Genomic DNA, 26,101 nt, shown 5'->3' with positions numbered 1-26,101 from the left:
TGCAAAACTGTGGTCTCCTGCCCAGCAAAAGTCGAGCAGCCAGCGCGCGCATAGCTGTGCCGGCCTTTGAGACGCTGACTGCGCTTCTGCCTTAAGTCAAAGTGAGCACTTTTAATTTTTTCATCCTCCCCCTGCGCTATAGCCCAGACAAGTGCAAACACGGGACCCCTTTTCTACACCACGGAAAAATAATATTAAGGCGATTCACACTTTCTTTTGCACGTATACGATTATGAGGTCATCACCTCGGATTATGAAGACACGCACACAGTGGAGGACTGACAGTGCCATCACAGCTGATTAATGGCAGGGACGTCTCACCAGTCTACACAAGACCCACGCGACTGTCCCCAAAAGGCGATCATAACGTCAGCGAACACATCTCTCTATACTATATAAAAGAAAAAGGCAACTTTCCTTTCTTTACACCTTTTATCCCAAACCAAAGCCTTTCTCTCTTAACAGTGCAGAGGACACAAAACTAATTTTCTTTAAATGACGGTAAGGCACATTACCAGAGGCACAAATTTGAGCGTTCACATAGAAAATGTAATTTCTATACCACAGCCGTCGTGTAGCGCCTTTCAAAAGGGATCTACTACCGAGAGATGATCCATATATATTTTAGCTGCTGTTAGTTACTTACCTGTTGTGTTACACAGTCTTTAAAATGTAGTTTACCCAACCACTCCAGTAGTGCTCAATGTACCTGTACTTCTTAAAAGCGTTAATGTTTTACTGTTTAATAACTTATAGACTATATTTTATTATTTTTCCCTTGCACTCAGTGACCAAAGCTATACACACACATATAGACACATACAAACATACACAGAAGTATATATATGTGTATATATATATATACACACACACACACACCTATCTACATTATATATATATATATATATATATATATATATATACACACACACACACACACACATACATACATACATACATACATACATACATACATACATACACACATATATATAATTTGTGTGTGTGTATGTATGTATGTGTGTGTATATATGATGTAGATAGGTATGTATATATATATATATGTGTATATGTAGATATGTATATAGATATGTAGATATGAAGATATGTATGTGTATATATGTGTGTATATATATATATATATGTGTGTGTGTGTGTGTGTGTGTGTGTGTGTGTGTGTCAATCCAAGCTTTGAGAAAACAGTAAAAATGAGGCGTGTCAGACGTCGTGGTACATTTTCTGATGCAGCTACGAAAACAACTTTGTGACGCTGCCGCCAAATACACAAAACAATTACTTTGACAATCATGTTACATTATTTTTAAAATGTTTCCTTTTCTTTTCATAACTTCTTAAACACATGACATCGCTCAAGCTGGTATTTTTATATATATATATATATATATATATATATATATATCACAGCTTACACTCATAACAGTGACAAAACAATTACATTGACAATCATGTTACGTTATTTTCAAAATGTTTGCTTTTCTTTCTCTTTCCTTCTTTAACACACTACTTCTCCGCTGCCAAGCGAGTAGTATATATATATATATATATAGATAGATAGATAGATAGAGATATATATATATAGATAGATATGAGAACAACATATATATATATATAGATACTGTAGATATATATATATATATATATAGATAGATATGAGAACAACACTCATATCAATGACCAAACAATTACATTAACAATCATGTTACGTTATTTTAAAAATTTTTCCTTTTCTTTTTCGTACCTTCTTTAACACACTACTTCTCCGCTGCGAAGCGCGGGTATTCTGCTAGTATATATATATATAGTGAAGGACAGCCGGGTCCCATGCCCGGCAGGGACGCCCCTGCTACTTATGTTCTGGGGGAGCCGCCATGGGCAGTCCAATACCTCCCCTGGGACGCTTGGTGGCAGCCTCCCTGGCTGACGGTGACTCCCCAGCCGCCCGCAGGGCTCCATGGGAGATGGAGTCCTCCACAGCTTGGTTGGGGCCCGGCGTGGCCACTAGGGGGAACTGCCTGCTTCCCACAGCCCGGCTGGATGAGCTTTTAGCCCCACCCGGAAGTGCAATTAGGACCAGGTGGTTAATCACCTGTAGCACTTCCGGGTGGGCTATAAAACGGCCCAGCCACCACCACTCGGTGAGCCAGAGTTGGGAGGAAGAAGGAGACGAAGCTTGTCTGGGAGAAGTGGTGGAGCAAGGTGGAGAATTGTGGTTTGCTGTGAGTTTGTGCTTTGGGACTGTGTGGCACGGGGAAGACGTGTCACACAGCTCAAGAAAAAATAAAGCCTGTGTGTTTTTGTACACGTGCCTCTGCGTTGTCTGTGCCGGGTCAGGCGCTATATAGAGCCTTTCACAATATATATATATATATATATATATATATAAACACATGTGCAGTTGGGTATCATCTTCTTAGCTCTGCTGAGGTAAATTGTACCACCCCAGGATGCATGGGGGTCGCACTCACATTGTTTCATCAATATAATTCTTTATATTAATGGCTTATTCAAAATGGATATCTGTAAACTTGTATTGTGATGACTTTTTAAATTAATTTTCTACTTTTGCTCAAAATGTACAAACTCAGAATCAGTTGTACAGCCGTCTTTTTCGTTGTGCCACCATGCATCTCTTTTGTTTAGTTTTGTTTATAAAATAGGGTCATCCGGTTGGCACTCCAATACTCGAAAATGACTCCCTGCACTTCAGCTTTGAGCCTTTTTGTTAACTTTAAGAAAACACAAAATTCCTGGGGTTCCTCAGTGCATTATTCATGATCATTGAATACTTAAATAATGTAACATTTGAAACATTCTTTAGGCAATCTGCATTTGATTTTTAATTTTTTCTTTTACTTTACAAAGTAATTATGATACATATACTTTGAAGTGTTCTTTATAACAATATATTTAAAATACATATGTAAACAATCATCCTCCATCAGGCCACAGATGCCAAAAATAGTTAACTTATTTAACAATCTGGGGCAAACTGATCATGTCAGTCTGAACTATTAATGTGTAGGCTGTATAAATAAACAACACAAAGTTAAACTAACAACTAGTACTGTCTTCTATGAGAAAAATCAAAGCAGGTTAACAGGTCATATTAACCTTCAAGGTTCAAAAAATTTATTTACAAAGTCCTTGAATCTTTAAAGATTCATAACTGAAATACAGCTTTTTTAATGCAAGTAGTTATATATTTATTGTTCTAATGGTAATGATGTCATGTGAATTTCTCTTTTACCTCCAGAAGCAAAAAAAAAAACAAACTAATATACCGTACTATAATAATGTCAACTGGCATAATCTACACTGATACATTGCATATTATTTCACATTCCTCCAGGTGAGCTTAAAAATATTTTGTTGTTTCACATTGCTCTTCCCAAACATTCTGGGGATATCTGTGTACTTTTGTTCAGATTGTTCTCGGGTATATATTGAAATGAGGTGATAAATTATGAGAGGTCCCTTTCAAAGAAGCAAAAGTGGCAGCTAACGTTTACTCCGTTACTTAACCTAAATGTGGGCCAACTAGCTTGCATAGTTAACTTAAAGCTACATGGAAACATTCTAAGCATACCAATGTGATATGTTGTTCACCCACTGTTTATTTTGTAGGTGCAAAGTGACGAAAGTTAGAATATATGAATGTCTGGAAGGAACTCTCACAGCTTTGTCACATTTTTTGTATTTAAATTTCTTTGTTAGTATCCTTTATTTATAAATTGGGTACAAATGGGATGTTCTTAACTGGATTACGAGACACTTATTCTTTGAGCATTTGAGACACATCTGAAAATGCAACATTAAAAAGAGTCTGATAGGATTTGCTCCCATAACTTATGCAAACTTGTAATTTCAGTCAAATGGTCTTCACTTCAGTGGCATCTGGCTACAGGATCATCTTACAAACAATGCATAAATGTCCCATAGGTACCAGCATCTACTGTAAATCCAGGCATACTGCTAATGGTTTTGCAAATTATCTGTTATTGTTTCTTTTGTTGATCGTAGAAAAATGCATAACAGGTACAAAACAACACTGATGCTTTCCTATACTAATATAAGCATATACCAAGATGCTTTTTTATAGCATGCCTGAAAATGTACATAAAAACAACACATTATTCTCATACTACATAACCTTTGTCTTAAGAAGATAAATAAAAGTGTGAAAGTTCTTAACACCTTAGTAGGTAAGTATTCATTGGTTTATTTATGAAACTATGCTAATTAGTTCATTCCTGCCCTTACTATATAGGATATTGGTGAGATATTTCTTTCTATTAAGTTAATCACATTAACTAATAACACGAGGCTCAACCATCTTCTGAACAAATCGGAGGTCAAATTTGACAACAAACTTCTGAATAAAATTAATGTCACCAATTCCTGTTCTGCCAAATTCTGGCAGATATTAGAGATATTAAAGAACCAGGAAATGGGACATAGTCAATTATAACCGGCCAAGTTCCTTACTATGAAGTCAAAAAAACAATTATCAAACCACTAAACAAAGAACTGAAATTCAGAGTGAAGGTTTCTTGAACTACAGAATCTAATAACAACAATTCCATGTTAAGAGTTAGTTTGTATCCACAGTCTCCTATAACCAGGAGGTGCAATGAGCTGATGTTTATACCGCCACAATGTTGATATCACCCAACACACACTCGGGTCATTCTGGCATAGAAACATTTTAGGAAATGATCCCAAAATGGTATCATTCAACAGAAAACAAAATGATATCCATTAGCTACAAAAATATTAATGAAGCAATACATAGAAGACTCAGTAAGAATTCAGACCCCTTTTCACTTTCTGCACGTTTTATGGTGCTAATTAATTTTAAATGGATAAGTTTGCCATTTTTGCCCTTTAATCTACACTCAATTAGCCATAATGACAAAGTATAACCACGTTTTCAGAAATGTTTGCAAATATATGAAAAATCAAAAACTATAACTTGATTGGAGTTTACCTGTGGCAAACTAAATTGATTGGACAGGTCTTACAAAGGCATACATCTGTGTATATAAGCCTATTTCATACTGCATATCAGGACAAAAACAGTCCAGGAAGTGCAAGGAGCTCTCTGTGGACTGTGACGACGCGGGTTCGGCTCCATGCTCCCTTTCAGTTTCTGGGAGCCCTTGAATCCTATACCATCGGTAATGTTACCGATGAGCTTAGCAGTGAGACAACAACAAAGCAAGGGGATGATGTACAAATGTGCAAAGGTGCTTTTACTTAAAAACAATCAAACTAAAAACAAAGTGTTCAAAATAAGTGCAGTGCTTCATCAAAAGAGTCATTAAATAAATAATCCAATAAAAGCAAGTGAAAACGTGGAGGTTAAAAAATATAGAAAAAAGTCTTCTGAAAACAACGAGTTTAAAATATAACAGGAAGCATTCTTTTAATAACCAACAACAAGAGGCCCGGTGCCTTAATACCTTCGACTCCCCTGCTACCCCCGTCTGGGCTTCTCAATAGGGAATGAATATATGCAGGTGGGTCATGGTGGATTACTTTCTGTTTTAGAGTTAAAATTTACAAGAGCTAAAGACTAGCAGCAAGGATATTCATTCAAAAGCTAAAAGTAAAAATATTTTAGTAAATTTATATTTTATTTCAGTTAGTCTTTCCAGCTACTTTGATGGCTTTGTTTAGTTTTAGTTTTTCATTTTGATTTTGTAATTTTATTTCCGTTTATGAAAATGTTTTTTTTTTTATAACAGTTTCAGTTTTCATTTTAGTTTTGGTTAACTATAATAACCTTGCTGGGCAAGAAGGGACTTGGTTAGGTCATCTGCTGAGATGGAGGAACCTGCTGAAAGGATGACAATCTCAGTATCACTTCATCATTCAGGTTATTTATGGTAGACTGGCTTGCCAAATGGCATTTAAAGGACTTTAATGGCATAAGGAAAAAGATTCTCTGAGACAAACACTGAACTGTTTAGGCAGAACTCCAAGTACTACAGTATGTCAGGAAAAGACCAGGCACTGCTCATCACCTACCTAATACAATCCCAAAAGTAAAGTGTAGTAGTTGCAGCACCATGCTGTTGTGGTGGCTCTCAGCAGCAGGGAAAGGGAAACTGGTCAGAACTGAGGGAAGGATGAATGCATTCAAATACAGAGGGATGGATGAATGAAGGACTGGTGCAATAGTTCACCTTTTAGCCCTACAATGGCCTGAATCATACAGCCAAGACAATGCTGGAGTGGCTTTGGGGCACGTCTCTGACTGTCCTTGAGTAGTCCAGCCAAAGCCCAGACTTACTCCCCATAGAACATATGTGTAGAGGCAGACACTTTCCACCAGGTATAATGAAGCTTGAGAGGATCTGTCAGGAAGAATGGGATAAACTGCCCAAGTCCACAGTTGCAAAGCTGGTGGAGTCTTATCCAGGAATACTCAAAGCTGTAAAAAGCTGTAATTCCTGCCAAGAAGGTTTCAATAAAGTATTGAGTTAAGGTTCTGAAGGCATATTTGAATGAGTAAATTTAGTTTTTGATTTTTTAAGAGATATTCAAATTTGTCTTAAAAGATGCTTTCACTTTGTCATTATGGGTTACTGAGTGTAGATTGATGGGCAAAAATGGAACATTTATTAATTTAAAATAAAATGCACAACACAAAAAAGTGTGCAGAAACTAAAGAGGTCTGAATAATTTCTGAATCCTCTGTATATATGAATAGGATGGCTTTAAGTCCAAATACCAGCTGTCTTGAAAAGTATTCTGCAATTTGCACAGTATTATACTTTCTTCAGGGTTTGTTAATTTTCCCTGGACTCAAACAATTGTCTTTTAGGAGCTTGTATTCCTCTGTGTCTCTCAGGTGTTTGCAGTGTGTTCACAACACAACATTTTTCCACGTTTTAGAACATCCACAAAAGTTTTTATCTCATGTTTCTACCTAAAACAGTTGAAACAGCTGAAACAGACTCAAACATTAAACACTATGCAAACCTGAAAAGTTTCAGTTAGTTTAAACAATTATTTAAAAGTTCCCTCTCTCTCTACAGTATTTTTTTTAAAAGTAGAAGGGAGAAATGTTCTGCCTAACATGAGGAAGTGTAGCAAGTTTGTGGGGCTAAGTTAATGGTTTTGCTATTCTACAACAACCTGCATTGTCAAGGCTAAGAGCCTAGTGAAACTGGAGGAGTTAGTGTGTAAGATAGTGGAGTTAAGATTCATCCAGCTGGACTCCTTCCCTGATGCAAAAAATATCACATTGCAGGCTAAAGAGCAACTTGGGAGAATATGTAGGTACCAGAGTCTGTTATAGATAAATACGAATGACACATGAAGGAAATAATGTCTGTGAAATAATAAAGCCATGAAAAATAGAAAAGTTGATGTCTGTCACCATTCCGCTAAATCCCTCACTCTTTGGGGACTATACCTCTCCATTTGTTCCACAGGTTATAGTGAAAGATTAATACACATGCATTGTTTGCCTTTTGGGTTTAGTGCAACTCTGTTTCATCTCTGTATGCAATTATCCTTTTAGATGTCTCTTTAGATAGCTGTGTGTTCACATTTAGAGCTAACTGTAAGTCCTTCTCAAACAGTTAATTATCTAATGGATGTTCATGTGGAGGACTGAAAATGTTTTATACATACGTGTATTGACCAGCCCATCTTCTCTTCTAAAAAACTTTACATTTTCAATTTCTTTTTTTGCAAAATCTGTAATGTAGCCCTTGCCTATGCACAGTATGTATAAATACAACTTCTATACATGCAATTTGTTTAGTTAGAATTACACTGGAAGCACTTTTTTGAAAATAAAGTGCTACTTCATAATATCATAAAAGATATACAAACAGCATACATACAGTACATAATTCTTTGCTTAGCTAAATATGCCATTAAAGGGCATCTGAAGCAAAACGAAAGTGTTGGTGTCATAGTTTTTAATAAATAAGAAACCAAAGTCCAGGGTTATGGCGCATTAAAATAAAAAATATAAAAAAATAACACACCATAAAGCCTTTGCATACACTTCCATTATAGAGAAAATTACACAGGTGTTTAACTTAAAAACTATACAGGGAAATCAGTGACAGGCTCAGGATTTAAAAGACAAAAGCTTCTGGTTTTAATCCATTTCCTTAAGGAGATTACACAGTCTACATTCTGAATCATGGCAATTTTCTGAAATTCTGGAGTGTATGTGTTTGGCTTAACAAAAAGTACCATAGTGTAATGTTAAAAGCCGATTATTGTTTTGACAACAAGTTCACAGATCAGCAAACCCAGCAGAGATTTTTCCTCACATTTTCTTTAATATAGCTCCGCAATGCATGGTCTAAAATAAACTATAATAGATTTTAATTGTCTGGGTTCACTGATGTTGGTCAGCTGACCTACATAGATTTATCAAAATGTTATCGTAAGTAAATGTGGCATGGAGTTCCTTCAAAAACCTGACTACCTGGATTCATATCATTTGCTTGGTCGTCGTTCATGTGTAGTCTGCACGTTCTACATGTGTCAGGTATTATTGCTACTGGAATTACAGCTTTCATCCTACATCTCCAAAGACATGCAGGGTTGATTAATTGGTGGTTCCCAAATTTTTCCCTGAGTATGTGTAATGAAACCATCACAACCTGGATTGTTATGTGTTTTATTAAGTTTGTTGAAAAAATATACAAAATTAAAAAGTTAACTTTAACCTGATTTTTAATTTGATTTCCATGTTGAAAATAGGGTAATTTTAAATTGTATTTTTTAAAATATGTCCGTAAAAAAAAAGAATGCAAAAAACGGACTGCATTTTAATTCCAAAGTAAAAATTAATTGGCCAGAAAATACATGAAGCAAATACCAAATATAACTTTTTTTTAGATAATGATCCACTACAAAAGCTACAAAATGTATTTAGAGTTCATATGCTTCAAGCACAGGTCACAGTTAAAACTTGAGAAGTAAATTCACATGAAAAGATATGTATTACAGTATTGATTAAATGAATCATGTACAAAAGATCATACATTTTAGCATCATCTTCTTGAGAACTGATACAAAAAAATAATCATTTGATGCTTCATATTCATTCAATTATGAATTTAAAAAAGTCACCTTAAGTTGAACTTGAGGCTCACTACAATAAATTATTCTAAGGCATGAATAAAGCATTAGAGGATAAAACTGCTAAAACATCAAAGAAATTTAGTGTTCTACTTAAGTCAATTAAGCCCCCTAAAAGAAACAAAATACATTAAATTGTGCGTATTTTGGTAAAATAGTTCAAAGATTTTTTAACTGTATTATACAGGTAGATTTTATTTCAACTTAACAACTGTAAAGCCACTATTTTGCTAATCTATGCCAAGACTAATGTTTTACATATTTGTAAATCAAGGATATGCAAATACATGTATAGCAGGCATAGTGTACAACATGTTACTTTTTTTAGCTTAAAGCTAAACTGTAAATTATTATGTGTCTTTAGCACTAGACTATTAGCTAATTATGAAACAATAGTCTTCGTGAATAGGATATATGTATTACCCTGGCTGTTTAATGTGTTTTCCTGAACATATCAAACTTCTAAACTTGAAATTCAGCCCATTAGTGACACAGGTAACACTTTTTAATTGAGTTTCAAGAAGTGAAGAAATTTTGAAAAGCATCAAAATGTTGGTTTTGGTGAGGAAGCCTAAACTAGTTTTAATCCTAAAACATGTGCTTTATTTTACAGCAATTAATGAAGGTTGGGGGAAGTTCTAGTCAGTGATGATCCTGAAGAAGAAAGGTCAAATCAATGTTACAGTTAAAAAAAGAACACCCAAGAAATGGGAACTTTGACATAGCTACAAATTAGCACCTGATATTTAAATATGGTACAGTGGAACCCTGGGTCACGAACGTCTCGGACCACATACAAATCATGTTACGACCAAAAAGTTCACCAAACTTTTGCATCTATTCATGACCACACACTCGGGTGACGAACAAGCCAGTTTCCCTTCCGGTTCGAACACGACGATGATTTCAACATGTTTTCAGTCTCTCCCTGTGCATTCGCTGTGAACTCTTTGTGCTCTATTTCGTTTCCCTCCCGGTTTGTACGCGCTGGTTATTTACGCACGTGTTCAGTCTCTCCCTGTACAGTACATTGTTCTTGGTCAGACGTGCATCACGTCAAGAGGCCAGTTTTAAATAAACAATCGCAGCGCTACAGCTGCTAATTCCTGTTCATAAATAGAAGCGCGAGGCCGGCTAAAGGGAGGAAAAAGAAAAGAAAGACAGAGGTTGCGGAGTGAGGAAGTAAGCAGGAAGCAGTGTGGAAAGAACCGGTGCAAGTGAGCGAGCGCATGCTCGCAGGCAGGCAGCTAGACAGTGAGCCCAAGCAGGGATGTTTGACTGACACTTGGTGGGGCAGAAGGAAGCAGTTGCTCCAGCTGAGCGATCAAGGAACTGGAGTGACCAGAAGAAGGAAGGCTGGCCGCGTAAGGCCAAGAAGGCAGAGGGGGTCACCAGTTAAAGAATGCACCAAGCTTGTTTTTAAGGAGACTGCTTCCAGCATTGTTTTAACCTCGTTGTATTTAATGAAGACTTTTTTCTATTGGATTATAACCTCCACTTCACTTCTGTTTTTATGGGATTATTTATTTATTGATGGATTCTGAAAGCACTGCACTTTATTTAATTTGGACTTTGTTTTTGACTGTTGTTTTGTTGATTTTAATAAAAGCACTTGGCACTTTTTGCACCATCCCCTTGCTCCATTGTACAGTAGTGGCTCACTGTCGTCCTCATCGGTAACATTACCGACAGTGACTGGTTTAAGGGCTCACGGAAGCAAGATGGGAGCATGCAGCAAACCCGCATCATCATAGACTTTACTTCAAAACTGTAATCTCCTCTCCACCCATTTCCTCCTCACTTCCTTCATGCCAGAACTTGACTCATGCAAGGTTAGTTTTCTTGGTTGTTTATGGTTAGTTTTTGTATAAATTAAGGATTTTTCAAATGTTTGTTTGTTTGTTGTTTTTCCCTGTGCTTAAAACTCGTTACAAAAAGTGTTTACAGCAATCGGTTCGTAAGGCTATGTGTAAACTCCTGCAAGATTAGTTTCCTTGGTTGTTTATGATTAGTTTTTGTATAAATTACAGATTTTTCAAATGTTCATTTTTTTCCCTGTGCTTAAAACTCATGAAAAAAAAGTGTTTGCAGTGAGCGGTTTGTAAGGCTATAGCGTGAACTCTTGCAATGTTAGTTTTCTCTGTTCATTGTTTTCTCGGTGTTATTCAATGTTTTTACATTTAGTTTACTATTACACTGTGCATTCTATGGTATAATTAACTATTTTTGTGCTTAAAAATCTTTAAAGAAATATATTTACATACAGTTTGTATGGTCCAGAACGGATTAATTGTATTTACATACAATCCTATGGGGTAAATTACTTCGGGTCACGACTAAATCGGGTTGCGACCAGAGTTTTGGAAAGAATTACGGTCATGACCCGAGGTTCCACTGTATATTACATCAAAGAAAATGTTGTTTTTTTTTTTTTTGCTGGTCAAATTTATCAATATGCTTATTTTTATGTGCAGTTTACACAGGCCAGATTAATGTTCTGCCCATGTTCATTCTGTTCTGTTTGTTGTTTAGAGAGTAGTATAATAGAAATAGATATTGATCAAATTTTTTATTACCATTACTTGAATAACTGTACCCAATTGATCGCAGATGCTGAGGCTACTTACACACACTGGTATGATAACAAATGGCCACAAACATCATATTTATAGAAAGTTCACTGCAGTTTAGAAATACAGCAATATAGTTTATTTTAAAATCTAACAGTAATTTAACAGTAAAGTAAAAATTAGTGTATGGACTGAATGCCATGATTTTTGTAGCTCACAGCTGTGTTGTTTAGTGAAACGCGTCATTATAAAAGATTTATTGAAGGAATGGTGTCCTAGTTTTGACCATATTTTTGCTTGGTGCTACTTAGGAGAAATTAAATTTAACTTAATGCTCATTTTGCTTTTATTTTCTGTACAGTATTCTTTTTTGTACATTTGGCTCTGAAGATCAAATTACTTCTCCACATAATGTTCTTTTGACTTTCTCATTTCGATGAATATAACATTTCCCTTTGACTTTTTTCATTAGTGTCTAGTGTTTGTTTATTACTATCTATACTACCAAAAGCTTTAGAACACTTCAGTTTTAACAGTTTCTATAGGAATGCTAGCAGTTTAATGTCTTAATGTTTTATGAAATCAAGGCATAGAACAAATTAACAACAGGAAATAAGAAAATAAGTGAAGGAATCATTTAGTCTACAAAATTCTATTCATATTTTTGATTATCAAAGTTGCCGCCTTTTGCTGATATAACAGCCAAACTGTGGTAATCCTTTTGATTCAGAATACCAGTCACACTGTGCAAGTCATCAACTCTACCTCCAGCAAAAGAACCTCAGACCAGCACATGTTCTCCTCCAGGTTTGACAATTGGTGTCACACATTGAGGAACCGACCTTTCACCAACTCAATTGAGTGTAAACACCCTGTGTGATGAACCGAAGATTTCAAATTTTGATTCATCAGTCCATAAGAAATTCATCCAGTGTGCAGTAATCCACAGCCGGAATTTCAAGGCCCTATTTTTTACTTTAAGGAATTACTTTCTTACTTCCACTCACCCTGTCAAACATGCAGCACAAAGTCTCATCACAACTGAATTTAAGACTTGCTTTTTTCGCCCACTGTTAAGCATTGTTTGAGGTGCATTTCAAGTAATCTGGTGACCCTCAGAAACTTGTCTTCTGATTGGATAGGGACTTTGGGTCTGCCGGATCTCTTCCTATCAAAATTTCTTCCAGTTTGCAATTGCCTTTAGATTGTGTAGGATACTGTACTCACTGACACTTAGATTCTTTTTTTTAAGTTTCTCTAAATGAAAGGCCTACACTTCTAAGGGTAATAATACTCTGTCTTAATTAATTTGTTAATTGCAGTTTTCTGGCCATTATCACTGGAATTTACAACTTTCTACAGTGTAACATTTTCCACGTAGGACAGTGTAGTAATACAGTCTGTTCCATCTCTGCTTTAAGACAGAGGGTTTTTAAGTAATCAAGAGAAGTTGGAACACTTGGAGTTGGAGCAAACTGTTTGCTGCAACGTGCAAGGCTTAATTTACTTTAATTGATGCAGATTATCTGTAGGATGTAACCTATTAGTTGTTCCATGAAGAAGGCCCATTTGCAATATTCATAAATTTCTTTTTTTCATTTTTTACTAACCTAAATTTTAAATTTGAACCTATTATATTTTACTGCTTACCTTTTCACCACTTCAGGTCATTCATTGCAATTCAACTGAAGAAAAACTGGAAAAACTGAGGTGTTTTGACCGTTAGTGTACATATTTGCTGTATTCATTTTCGGATGTTGCACACTTTTATGCTATGTACTAAAGTCACTTAAGTATGCAAGCAATTTGCCATGCTAGTGTTTAGATCTGGCAGTGCCATGCTGACGATGTAAAGGAATTTAAGGTGGCCTGGGATTATGAGTTTTTTCATAGGTTTCAGGGATTCTAGTGTTAATCTTTTGTTTAAACTGAAAAGCTTTTTTAATATTTTTTCATAATTCATCCCCTTCAGCCCTGAAATCAGCCTAGCCACTCTTCTCTGGACCTTTTCTATGGCTGCAATGTCCTTTTTGTAGCCTGGAGACCAAAACTGCACATAGTACTCCAGATGAGGCCTCACCAGTGCATTATAAAGCTTTAACATAACCTCCTTGAACTTGTACTCCCCACATCGTGCTATATAAGCTAACATTCAATTTGCCTTCTTAATGACTTCTAACACTATCGAAAAGTTGACGGTGTAAAGTCCACTACGACTCCCAACGTCATTTGCTGCTGAGGTTCCTCGCACCATCACCCTCTGTTTCAGAATTGGCTGATGTTAAGAGTGGTGATCAACAGGGGTCAGTGCTAAGTAATTATGTATTTGCTATTATCTACGCCTCAAATTTAAATTTCTGAATTTTATGAAGATTTCAATTTTGTATGTCTTTTCACTATGATGCTGATAGGTTTCTGAGAGCATAACGCATGCACTATGTTACCTATGACATTATTGCAGTCATTATATATAAGCTGCTCACTTTTAGCAAGCAGTATTTGAACAATACATTTTTCAAAGGAAGTATGTTGCCAAACACTAGTACTTGAGCAAACAAATCAAAGAAAAACTTTACGGACTGAGTATTGTTTTACTTAGACTTCAACCTTACAAGCTTTTATTGATAGATTCTTGCTTCAACCCCCACTATTCTTTTTCTTTCTGTTACACAGAAAGACTTCTTTCAACCTCCGCCACTAATTGTTCAAACTTTCCAATTGGTCATGCAATTTACATCCTGCTCAAACATTAAAACAACTTTGGTCAAAATGTACCAACAACAATACTAACAAAAAAGAGACTAACTGTACACATAACACCAGTTTGATTCACAACATGAATCATATTCTGGCATGATTTATGTTTAATACTTTTAAATATAAGCAAGACTCACCCAAGCATCTGCATATATTTCAATATGCCTGTCACTATTTCCTTGAAACTGTTCACACAGATCTTGCCTTTTCTGCATGCACAGAATGAGGTATACATTGAATTCAGAAATTTTTCAAACCACTTCACTTTCTGCAAACTTTACTGAATTGTAGATTTAACTTTATGTAGATAAATATGCAATTTATAGCCATCAATCTACACTTAATAACCTAAAATGACAAAGTAAAGGTCAAAAAGGTTTGTAAATGTATTAATAATCAAAAACTGAAATCTCTATTTCATATAAATATTCAGACCCTTTTCAATGGAACTTCAAACTGTGGTCAGGGGCATCCTGTTTGCTTTAATTATCCTTGAGATATGTCTAGAACTCGATTCCAGGTGGTTCATCATGGGGTGGGTGCAGCAACAAACTTTTATTTCAACTCATTTCTTAACTAAAGCTAAATCTCCTGCTTTGTATTTACCAAAATAAAGTATTCTGTTTATAGTACCTTTTATCATTAGTCTTTGTGAAAAATTCCACCCAACCTATAGTTTACTCTTCCGGAAAAATCAATAGAATTGACCTTCTAGATTTTTTTCTTTATTTTAGAGAACAAAATACACTCAGTAACACACAATTTTGTCCAAAATACATCCACATGAACACAACAGAAGTACAACCAGTGTCTTAAAAAACACACAAATAAGAAATAAATCAAATTAAAATAAATATTTTAATATTTCTTAAAATAAAATTATTTTAAATACAATGTTTATTTTTTTTTAAAAAGCAATTATATGATGATGGGAAGGTAAAAGTGGCACCAATTTAGCTTATTTTTGATTATATATAAACAAGATCAAGGTCAAGGTTACTTTATATGACCTTGAAATATCTTTCAGTATTTTAATGAGAAGGTAAAAGTGAAAATATTAATCATTTCTTGAGACAGAATGAATCCAGAGCAAACCACCTAATAAAAAAGAGATAAATTAACAGCAGATTGACATTAAATTAAGAAATTTGCTAGAGAAAAATCCTGCAGCCACTTTGGCCCTTGATGACCATGATTTTTAACTCATGTTCAATATTTTATACTACTGTCTACTTCCATAAGTAAAAAAATTAGTAACTTGTTCAGTGTTTCCGCAAAAACTGTATCCACTGGAATAAGTCTGGTAGAACTTCACTTTCACAAAGCTACTCTTGGAATGCCATGTGGCATGATGTCTGCATTATATATCATAACCATGGGCTCCAAGGACATGTACTCTACACATTACAATATAAAACTACAATGTCCTATTTAATCTCACACAAACACTGCCAAATTGTAGAATGTGAAGAGATGTGAAGAGAATGTGAAGATAATCTAGTCATTAATTACTTTTCAGCAACACCAAAGCAAACTATTCCCACTACTTTATAACAGAATTCTTTAACCAGTTTAAACAGAAGACTTTTCTTGGATGTTAAAATACCAGTGCTGATGAATAATAAATTGTAATATTCTTTTTATAAATAAAACAACATATTATGTAACTGAAATTCTAAGTTTCTGTAATTGAAAAGGATATATTATTAAAAACTTTTAAATTCACACTTTCATGTTTCTCAATCTTTGTTTAAAAAAATCAGGAATACAGCTGTAACTTTAGAAGTCAACAGATACTCACCAAAATATGTTAGCCACCAAGCCTGGAAATTGCATAGGGATCCATCTGGACGGATGTCTCCCTAATACACATAAGGAAAAAATATCTGAATATTTTCTTTTCCCCACATTTTAACAGGAATGCAAAGTTTAATTTATAGTATGAAGACAAGGTTTTTAATCAAATAAATTCTCCCCAACACTGTGGCTTCAGATTTGCTCCAATCATATTTTTACTTTCTCATATACATAGTACAGTATAGGGAAAGTATAGCAATCATGAAAAAAATTCATCCTCAAGATTTTGATGAATCTCCACATTTCATGCGCTCCTGAACATGTTTTGACCATTTCAGCAGTTTAGACTGTTAGACTTAGTGTAAGTGTTTGTCTGTGTGCATGAATGGAAACATGATAACTTGAGAACACTTTAAGCTAGATAAATGAAATTTGGGATATAGGTGTCATATAAAAATAATAGATTTCTAAGAACTTATGAGCAACGTACATCAACCGGAAGTAGTACTATACCTGAACACATTTCAAATTTTTTCAATTAAACTGGTACATAGTTTAAATAAACAATTAATTGAAATTTTGTATAGTAGTTTTTCATGTGAAAATGCATTATAAGAAATGAAAAATATCATCTTTAGTTAGGGTATGAAACACATAGATATAGAATTTCACCTTAATCAGATAACTAGAAATAATATCTTAACATGTATCAGCACTATTACATGTGCATTACTATAATTATATAAATAGAGATAAATAATAAAAATTTTTGTATGACCATTACATATCATTAGATATAAATTTTGATCTTGATCAGGTGACTGGCAGTGGTATATTACTGACCAAAAAAAATCAGATGTAAAATTTCAGTTTGATCGAATTAACAGAAGTAGTTCTTTGCAAATATAAACCTGTATTATAAACAAAGATAAGCGATTGAAATTTTGTAAGAAACACACAGATATGAAGGCTTCGTTATAATTGGACAACTGGAAGTGCTATCTACTTTACTTGAACAGGTATAAAGAAAGCTGAGTAGAGAACAATCCAGATTTTTTATGCTTTATGAGTGATGTTTTACAAAAGACTTGCAAATTGACACTCATCAATGCCCTTAACAGAATAACTAACTATAGTTAGTACACAGAAGTATACTTCCAATGTTTGGTATAGATTATTGTGACACATCTGGTATAATAAAGGTTTATTGCCTCATAGGATTGACATTTTTATAGGCATCAAATTTGTGTCTATCTTTTTTACCCAGAACTCTGGATTTACTAGAATGTACCCCACCACTTTAATTGACTGGCAACATGTCAATATGCTTTCCTGACAGTTGATTCTGTGATATTGTTGAAGTAGGTTTATCATATTTCGACATTTAGGTACTTGTTATTTTTTTACTTTATGCTTTTTTTTGGTTTTGTGCTTAAAATACAGTACTTTTAGTGATTTAATAGTGTTTGTGAAATTATCTTCATTGTGCTGGTTCTGAATTTCCACGAAAGGTTATTCATTCATTAGTGAAATTACACAAATTAGTGTTAGTAAGTATTTGTGTTCTATACTTATCACATATGAACACTAACAGTTGGTAAGTTTCTTTTTCATTGTTACACCTTATTTTGTCAACAAAAGAAATTTGTTTTATTGGTAATTGCGATCAATGAAATCATTGTTTTATAACTTTCCAGTAAGATATCATTTTTAAAGTATACTGTAGATATTTTTAAAAATTTTGAAATTTACATACCATACCTTTCTGATTTGCGCTACACATTTACTTCTTTGTCCTTACATTTAATTCCATGAATTATGTTATATTTCATATATGTTTTGATTTTTCATCAATTTTGTACTGTGAATTACTATATTTAATTTTTTATTTGAAAGTCACCATTAAAAAGCAAACAGCATCACAAAGGCAGAAGAAAATTAATCAGTTGTATACACGTTTACGCTCTGATTTTTAATATAAACTGAATGAAAGATTTAAGACAGGTCTAGTATAATATATAATTTTAGGAATATCTAATTATTCATCTTATTTAGTAAAAGTTTATTAACTATGCTGCACATATTATTTAACTTATCAACAATGCAAAGAAATCACATGGTACAAACACAAAATAACACTGTAATTGGACATTTATGTAATCAGGTAAAAGAACTATCAAATAAACTTGTAATTTGAATTGGGACAAGTTTTGTTTCACAAGTTGACATATTCATATAGTCAGTCAGTCATTCTCCAACCTACTATATCCTACCACAGGGTCACGGGGGTCCGCTGGAGCTAATCCCAGCTGGCACAGGGCACAAGGCAGGAACAAATATTCTACGTATATGAGAAAGTCAAGTAGAGAACACTCCAGATTTTTTAGAATAAAGGTAAAAATAAAATTCTTCCCAAATAGTTTAGAGAAAGTATACGTGTTAAATACAAAAGTTACATAATTCTTTGTGAAACATAGTTTCTTTCTTTCTTTCCATACTACCCAATAAAATAAGTATAATACATAGTTGTAATGTGGAAGGAAGAATTGGCCAATTACTGACATAAATGCCAACAACTCTATTGAAGGTTGACAATTGATACTCCCCTAATGAACTTCCTCCTTGGCTGGTTTTAGAGGGATATATTGACCTTTACATATCCACAGTTGTCCAACATGCCCTCGACTTCTTAATGATGGGCTTCACATTTATACAGTACAGTACATGATATACAGTATTCAATGTCTTAAAAATTCCTTTCTATCCATATCCTAATCTGCAACATCCCATTCATACTTTATTAACTCAGTGTAGACAACAGATGTTTATACACTATGATAACAAGAAATCTTCATGAACGTTTTAAAGGACCAGTCGATTTTAGTTAGGCCTAATCAGAATCACAAAACTTGGAGAGAGGTAAAGGGCAAATTTTCTGCTAGCAAGGTTTGGAACATGACTGTATATATCTGACCATTGAACAATCCCTATTATAAAAGGAGTACGCTTTTATGTAACATATATTAGGCATTCAACTTTTTATTTACTATTATTTTCCATAAAAATTATTATCTTATTTCTCATTAAAATATATTATTATGATAGTATTAAAAGTGAAAATGATCTAACATTATTTGCCTTGATTTCATCCTTTACATCAACTAAGACTTACATTTCAGTAAGGATGTGTTCAAAGTTTCTTAAGGTGATCAAAATATTTTTTTATACCATTATATAGAGATTCCACTCTCTTACATTCTTCATTCTATCATGGTGCAGCTGGCAAGAGTGAATATCTGATCATGGGTCTATTTTGGGCAATAATGCATCCACTCCAGTAAGTATTAATACAGGAAATAAAGATGATAACATATAAAATAGGAAGGGATTAATAAATGGCAAATAAAATAACTGCTACAACTAGTTAAAATCTTTACGGCAGCCTCAGTAGCCCCTGTAATACATTTGTACTATCCTAACATAAAATGTCTTCTGCTCTGACATGCTCAAACTAAAAGATCTCTTTATTTTTTAATTCAGAGTGTGGGTGTCCTCCTACTAAAGGCTCTGCCTCTCACTTTACATTTACTTATCCTTGGAAATTTAAGGATGACTGCATCTTGAATCCATAATGCACATTCTAATATATATGAATGAATAAATTCTGTAAGATAACTGAGCCTGGGCCATTTACAAATGTATATGTTGAAAACAGGATTTTAAAATACACCTTAAAGTTAACTGGATGCCAGGGTGGAGTGCCGGATGCCACTGAATGCTTCTTAGATACTTCTTAGATGTAGGTATAATTTTTGTGGGAGCATTTTAAATTATCTGCAGAGCACTAGGCAAAGAATAGTATCCCTACTATAAAGATATAATTCACAGTTGATTCACTAACTGACTCAATCTCTCACTCATTAACAAAAGTACTATTTCCACTTTAGCTAAAAGGATAGCAGGATGGTACATCTAGAGCAGTAGGTATCCACTAAGAAAAGTCATTTAATATATAGAAAGTCTGTATGCAGCAAGCTATCAAAATTAAAATTAGATAACAGTAGTCATCATGTTTTGTTTATCAAAAGACATTGCTCTGATTAAAACTGAATGCAGTGAAGGTTATAAAAATTATTGTTAGTCAGGGTAAGAGAAGCCATTCCCTCCTGCAATTATTCTTCCTAAGTCACATCATATTCACTTTATTCCAAATGTAAGACAAAAATCAAAATGGATATGAAACAAGCAGAATTTTTTACACACACAGCCAACTTGTGGTAGAACTATGAAAGCATACTTGAACAAAATAGATCATTATACTACATGAGGAATATATGCTAAAAAGCAGATGCTTGCAATGATGCTTCTTTAAAATGATGCTTCTTTAAAATGTCACTTTAATTACAATACTTACCTCAAGAATGGGGATGCCACTGCTCAAGAACTGACTCTGGTATCAACAATATACAGTAACTGTGTGTTACTATCTACTGTACTTCTCAAGCTTGTTTTATATTAACACTGTTAAATTTATTGGTTTTATATATCAGCACACCAGAACTACCAAGTTGTGTTTACATTAACTTTATAATCTTATGTTACTGTCATTTAAGATTTTACCATGTTCTTTAATTTTTACATGCATTATTTGTTTTCCTAATAGAGCAGAACCCCAATTTCACATTCTCATGTTTAACATTTCCCAAATTTTACATTTTTGAATGGCAAGTAGTGTCGGGGGCTGTTTTTTCAGAAGGAACATTAAATTTGAAAAAAAGAATGAATGTTTGTGTTATAGTGTAACTTTATTTTATAAATATTTCTATATCAGTGATTTACTGTATTAAAAAGTACAGTTACACACATTTTATAAGTCTGTTGTATTCTTAGTGTAACAAATAAAAATAAACACTACATTTTCAATTTTCCATTTAATCCAGCATGTAACAAATTCATAATAAATTTTAAACTGGTTTTCTACAAAATGATGGTTGCACTGCCCTGTGTGTAAAGGCAATAACAGGATAGCGGTTGGCATGACAAGGTGCATTTTTCATTGAACTGTTAATTGAAATGAATAATTGCAATTAGGATATCAAAGGCAATAACAGTGAATTATTATTTTGCCCCAATCATGATCCCCTATTAAAATGTTCAATTCACCGAATGTGTCACATAAATGTGCAGCATATCAATGAGTTACATACTAGTAGTGTGGTATAGACAATTACAATCAACTTGTCCTTCTCCACTTTAAGCCCATCTGGGAGTACACCAAACACTGCTGTTAATAGATTAGCAGTGATTGTGACAAAAAAGGCTGTCTGATAGGCATTCAAAGATTTTTGTCAAGAATGATACTAATATGGTGCACACCAAAAACATTTGGCCAGTGAGGCACGAGCTAAATTGCAAAGCTTGCAGGTTGGATCTTGGCCATGATACATTTTGGACAGTTTTAAATGAAATAAATATACTTGATAAAAGATTTTAAGTTGGATAATTAAATGTTTTGCACATTTGGAGCTAGAGTGTAGTCTATGAATGGCTGCCTTCCCCTCCTTTTCAGAAATGTTAAGTGAAGATCGTTTTCCCACCATACCCTGGGATCTTTGAAAGGAAGGGACTTTGAAATGTTTTCATATATTGCTGAGATGCTGCCTGAATCTTCAACACTGGTCAGTATTTCCTCAGGAACATAACTAGGAGGAAGGTGAGGAAAATTGGGCAGGTTCTTTTAAGCAAAATTTCTAATTTGAAAGCAGTGTTTTAATCCTGGATGTTTTGCAAACATTAATAACTGTATAGGCTTGAGAGGGTAGTAAAAGGTGATTATCATGAAGAGGTGCAACAGATAAAAGCTTCTCTGTCTTAAAGTGCTTCCTGCACAGGCTCCATATACTGAGTGACAGATGGACAACTGGATTATTAGTATATTAACAATAATTTACATTTACTGGGGCACAAAGCAGGGCATATAAAAAATGTTAAGCAAGATTTTATTTCTATTGTACAGTTGGTCCTGGTTGTTTGATGCCTGGTCAGAACTATTTGTTGTACCCTCAATCAACGATACAATGCCAAGTAACAATATATTATTTACCCTGTATAATTCCAGACAGCTAGAACTCCCAGACAAAGAACTTGTGCTCTGAGAACTTTGTGTGTGACATGACTTAAGGTGCCTCAGTGGGGGATGAGTGAGCTGGATGCCTGCTGCCAGTAATGATTGAACCATTTGCACAACAAAGACGCTGATGACAAGGTGGTCTGGCATTACAAATTTTTTTGAAAGGAATGGAGAACAACATGATGGAGCACCATGCTGTAAGGCAAAAGTGATAACTAAGTGGCTTGGGGAACAAAACATCTAAATTTTGGGTCCAAGGCCAGGAAACTCCCCAGACCTTAAAACTAGAATTACCAGAGCCTACGAAAAAACTCATAAATAACACTATACGCTATAACAGAGGTAAACTCTGCTCCCTTCTACATCGGAGCAAGAATGCACATACCATTGCGTGCATACTAAAGTGTCAGCAGGCACTTTTCGTGGCATTACACACATTTTTGAGCATGCCCTCTGCACACTACTTGTGACTTTAGGAAGTAAGTAAATGTATGTAGAAGGGAGCTGAGTTTACCTCTGTTATAGCGCGTCTATGTGAAAACAGCAGTATCAGATGCGGGGGTAGGGTGTGTTTGGGCTCGTGAACACGGCCAAGATAATAAAACTGACTAATAAAAAATAAAAATAAAAAGCTAACCTTTACAAGTATCATAAATTACACCGGCTGTTACAGACTGAAATCAAATGTATGTTTTTATTCTAAAATAGTAAGACTAAGAGCAGTTTACTTCTCAAAACGGAGTGGTGCAGGATCGAACTCGCGACCTTTTGATTCCCAGTCGGCAGCCGATTCTATTGCGCCATGGAGGCAGTCATAATAAACAAGTGTCAATGTCGCATGTTAAGGCGGCTTTTTGTTTCTGCAGTTATATTTTTGAATAAAAGCACAATTGTTGTGTTAGATTTGTACCTTCTGTGAAAATATTTCTTTGATATTTGGACTTCAGGCTTCATACATTAAAAAGTTTATGCCTACATTTTGTCATCTACTACTAGAATATAAAAAACATTTCTGTTTTAACAATGTGTTTATACAGATTACTGTAGAAACGGAGCAGACATGAAATGCGTGTGTTCCAAACAACGATCTATTATTTCCACTCTAAAACTCCACTTCACTCCCAGAAAATCAATCAAGGCATGAGCTGGGAGAAGTCTGTGCACGTTCTAAGTCGGTGAGGGGATAGAATAGCCGGCTACTTGCAGCTTTTCTTTTATCAGCACATTTAGATTAACAAAAGACGCTGGCGGAGAGGTGAGAACGGTTTTAAGAAGCGATTTAAGGTGGGACGGATTTACGAGTTTTTTCGTAGGCTCTGGTAATTCTAGTGTTAATCCCGTTGAGACCGTGTGGTCAGCCCTCAAGAAGCAGGTGGACAAACAAAAACCCACAAATTCTGACAAACTCCAAGCGTTGATTATGCAAGAATGGGCTGCCATCATTCAGGATTTGGCCCAGAAGTTGATTGACAGCATGCCAGGGCGAATTGCAGAGGTCTTGAAAAAGAATGGCCTGCAAATATTGACTCTTTGCATAAATTCAATGTAACTGTCAATAAAAGCCTTTGAAACTTGTTCAATTCTTCTAATTATGCTTCAGTATACTACAGAAACATCTGGCAAAAAGATGTAAAAACATAGAAGTAGCAAACTTTGTGAAAAGTAATATTTGTGTCATTCTCAAAACGTTTTGTCATGGCTGTAGTTGACATTGGGGATAAAGAGGCCTTACTCTGTCCCAATATCCCACCTAAGATCATTGAGTTCTTGTTGCCCACATCACACGCAGTTTTACTTCCACATTCGCTGTTGACTAAACCCAATGCTGCAACACAAAGTCCTGACTGATCCATCCCTTCGCCTTTCTCTTCCAACACAGTCTGTGGCAGGCCGTAACATGAACTTGAACTGGCTTAGACTCTCATGTATCTTTAGCTACCTTTTCCTTCTCTTTCTGACCCCTTTTTCTCCTGCTCATGCTTTGAATATACTTGTAATTGAATCCTCCTGGGTATCTCAGACAGATAATTAAAAAAAGCTAAATAAAACTACTGCCAGCAGAGCAATGTTCTAGACGTCTATCTCTCACAACTAACGAGACCAACTGAATTTCAAGCCTTTCAGTCAAAAAGTTTGGAATGTGCCAAGAAAACTAGAAGTTCAACCCAAACCATATTGCAGCTTGCACTGTGGAGTTATCAATGGCCAGACCAGACAAGAAATTCAATCAACACCTGTATGTCTATATTCTGCCCTTTCAAAGGAGTGGAGAAATGAAGACCAGTAAAGCAGCACAAACGGGTGTAATATACCCAGTACTCCTCTCTATTATGGCCAATTTTACAGAATCTGCTTGGCATGCCTGTGCTCCAAAACCCTCACTTCCAACAAACTTCTATCAGCATTCAAAAGGGCAAGGTTTATTGCACTCCCCAAACTGGGTAAATCAGACAATGTGCCTGAAAACTACCACCCAATTTCATTACTTTCCATTTTCTTCAAAGTACTTGAGAGACTGCTATACATCAGAATCAGTTCAGCTACTTAGACAGTCATTCCTGTTGAACAAATACTTACACTTACAAACTTTACTGAATAGGGATTTTAATGTCAATAAAAAAAAAACACCTGTGGCTATTATTGACCTTACAGCAGCAAATGACACTGTCTGGAAGAAGGGATTGCTCTACAAGGTCGCTAATCGCATGCCTCAACTCAGCAATAGTTATTTCAATGTACACCTGAATGATAACCATAGTGTAACAATGTTAACAAAGTTCAGCAATGACCTGCCATAGGGCTCAGCTCTTGCACCGTTAACAGTTTAACCTTTACACTTGTCTTCAACAGCATCAAGCAAATTAAACTATGTTGATGATATGGTATTTGCATATCAACAAAGTGGCTTTCATCATCAAGAGTGAGTAACATTAACTGACTTGGCCTCAAAAATCACTGCAAAAAGTGGGGCCTTAAGCCAAGCTTCACAATGGCAGAGATTAGGTCACCTCCTGCTTTCACCTTAATAATCACCTAGCCAACAGACAACTGAAAAGCATTGCTTAATGGATTTACACTGAAACAGAGTTTCAGCCCTACGTGTCTTGAGGTCACGTGTGACAGATCTCTGACGTAAAAGGTTCACATCAGCAAGACAATTGGCTTTCACTTCTTGAGAAGCACCCATCAGTTGAATTCAAACATCATTCTTGGCCCTCATGTACTCAGTAGGAAAATACTGTGCTGTGTAAGGCTTAACGACTAACACACCAAGGACATTGACATATAACTGAACACCACCATAACAGCTATTACAGACACCATTTGCTCAACACCTAGTGAGTGGCTTCCTGCCCTCGGTAACATTGCCATACCACATCCCTAGTACAAAGAATGTTTACTGCAGGAGTGCAACAAAATGATTAAAAATATTGCCTGTCTGAATGACATCTTCAATGCTCCACCAATTTAGCTAAGGTCAAGAAAACCATCACTTGGCCTTGCAGAGGAACATGCTTCACTGGGCTTCAATCTGCAACAAACATGAGAAGGGCTAATAGCAACCAAAATAGCCCAATTTTTGAACAACACAATGAGGAGTAACCTTTCAAGAGTTTCAGTTTCCAAGTAAAGCAGTTTCAACAAACATCGAACAGAGTATGGATGGTGTAACATCACAAAAGTTAGGCAAGATCTTTCCACCGACTCT

At 35.1% G+C, this 26,101-nt stretch overlaps 1 protein-coding gene across 4 annotated transcripts in view; it reads right to left on the bottom strand.

Annotated features, from left to right (window-relative positions):
* si:dkey-100n23.5 (cyclic AMP receptor 3) overlaps positions 1–26,101 on the bottom strand; it is a 676,569-nt gene that overhangs the window by 572,256 nt on the left and 78,212 nt on the right. For all 4 annotated transcript variants that reach the window (XM_039745090.1, XM_039745091.1, XM_039745093.1 and 1 more), the window contains one exon: positions 16,267–16,327. In XM_039745090.1, the coding sequence (XP_039601024.1) occupies positions 16,267–16,327 (61 nt within the window). The remainder of the gene's footprint in view (positions 1–16,266; positions 16,328–26,101) is intronic.

Source organism: Polypterus senegalus, chromosome 2 (assembly GCF_016835505.1).
Source record: "Polypterus senegalus isolate Bchr_013 chromosome 2, ASM1683550v1, whole genome shotgun sequence".
Taxonomy (NCBI): Eukaryota; Metazoa; Chordata; class Cladistia; order Polypteriformes; family Polypteridae; genus Polypterus; species Polypterus senegalus.
The sequence above is the reverse complement of the archived record's forward strand: the minus strand, read 5'-3'. Positions and strand labels throughout refer to the sequence as shown.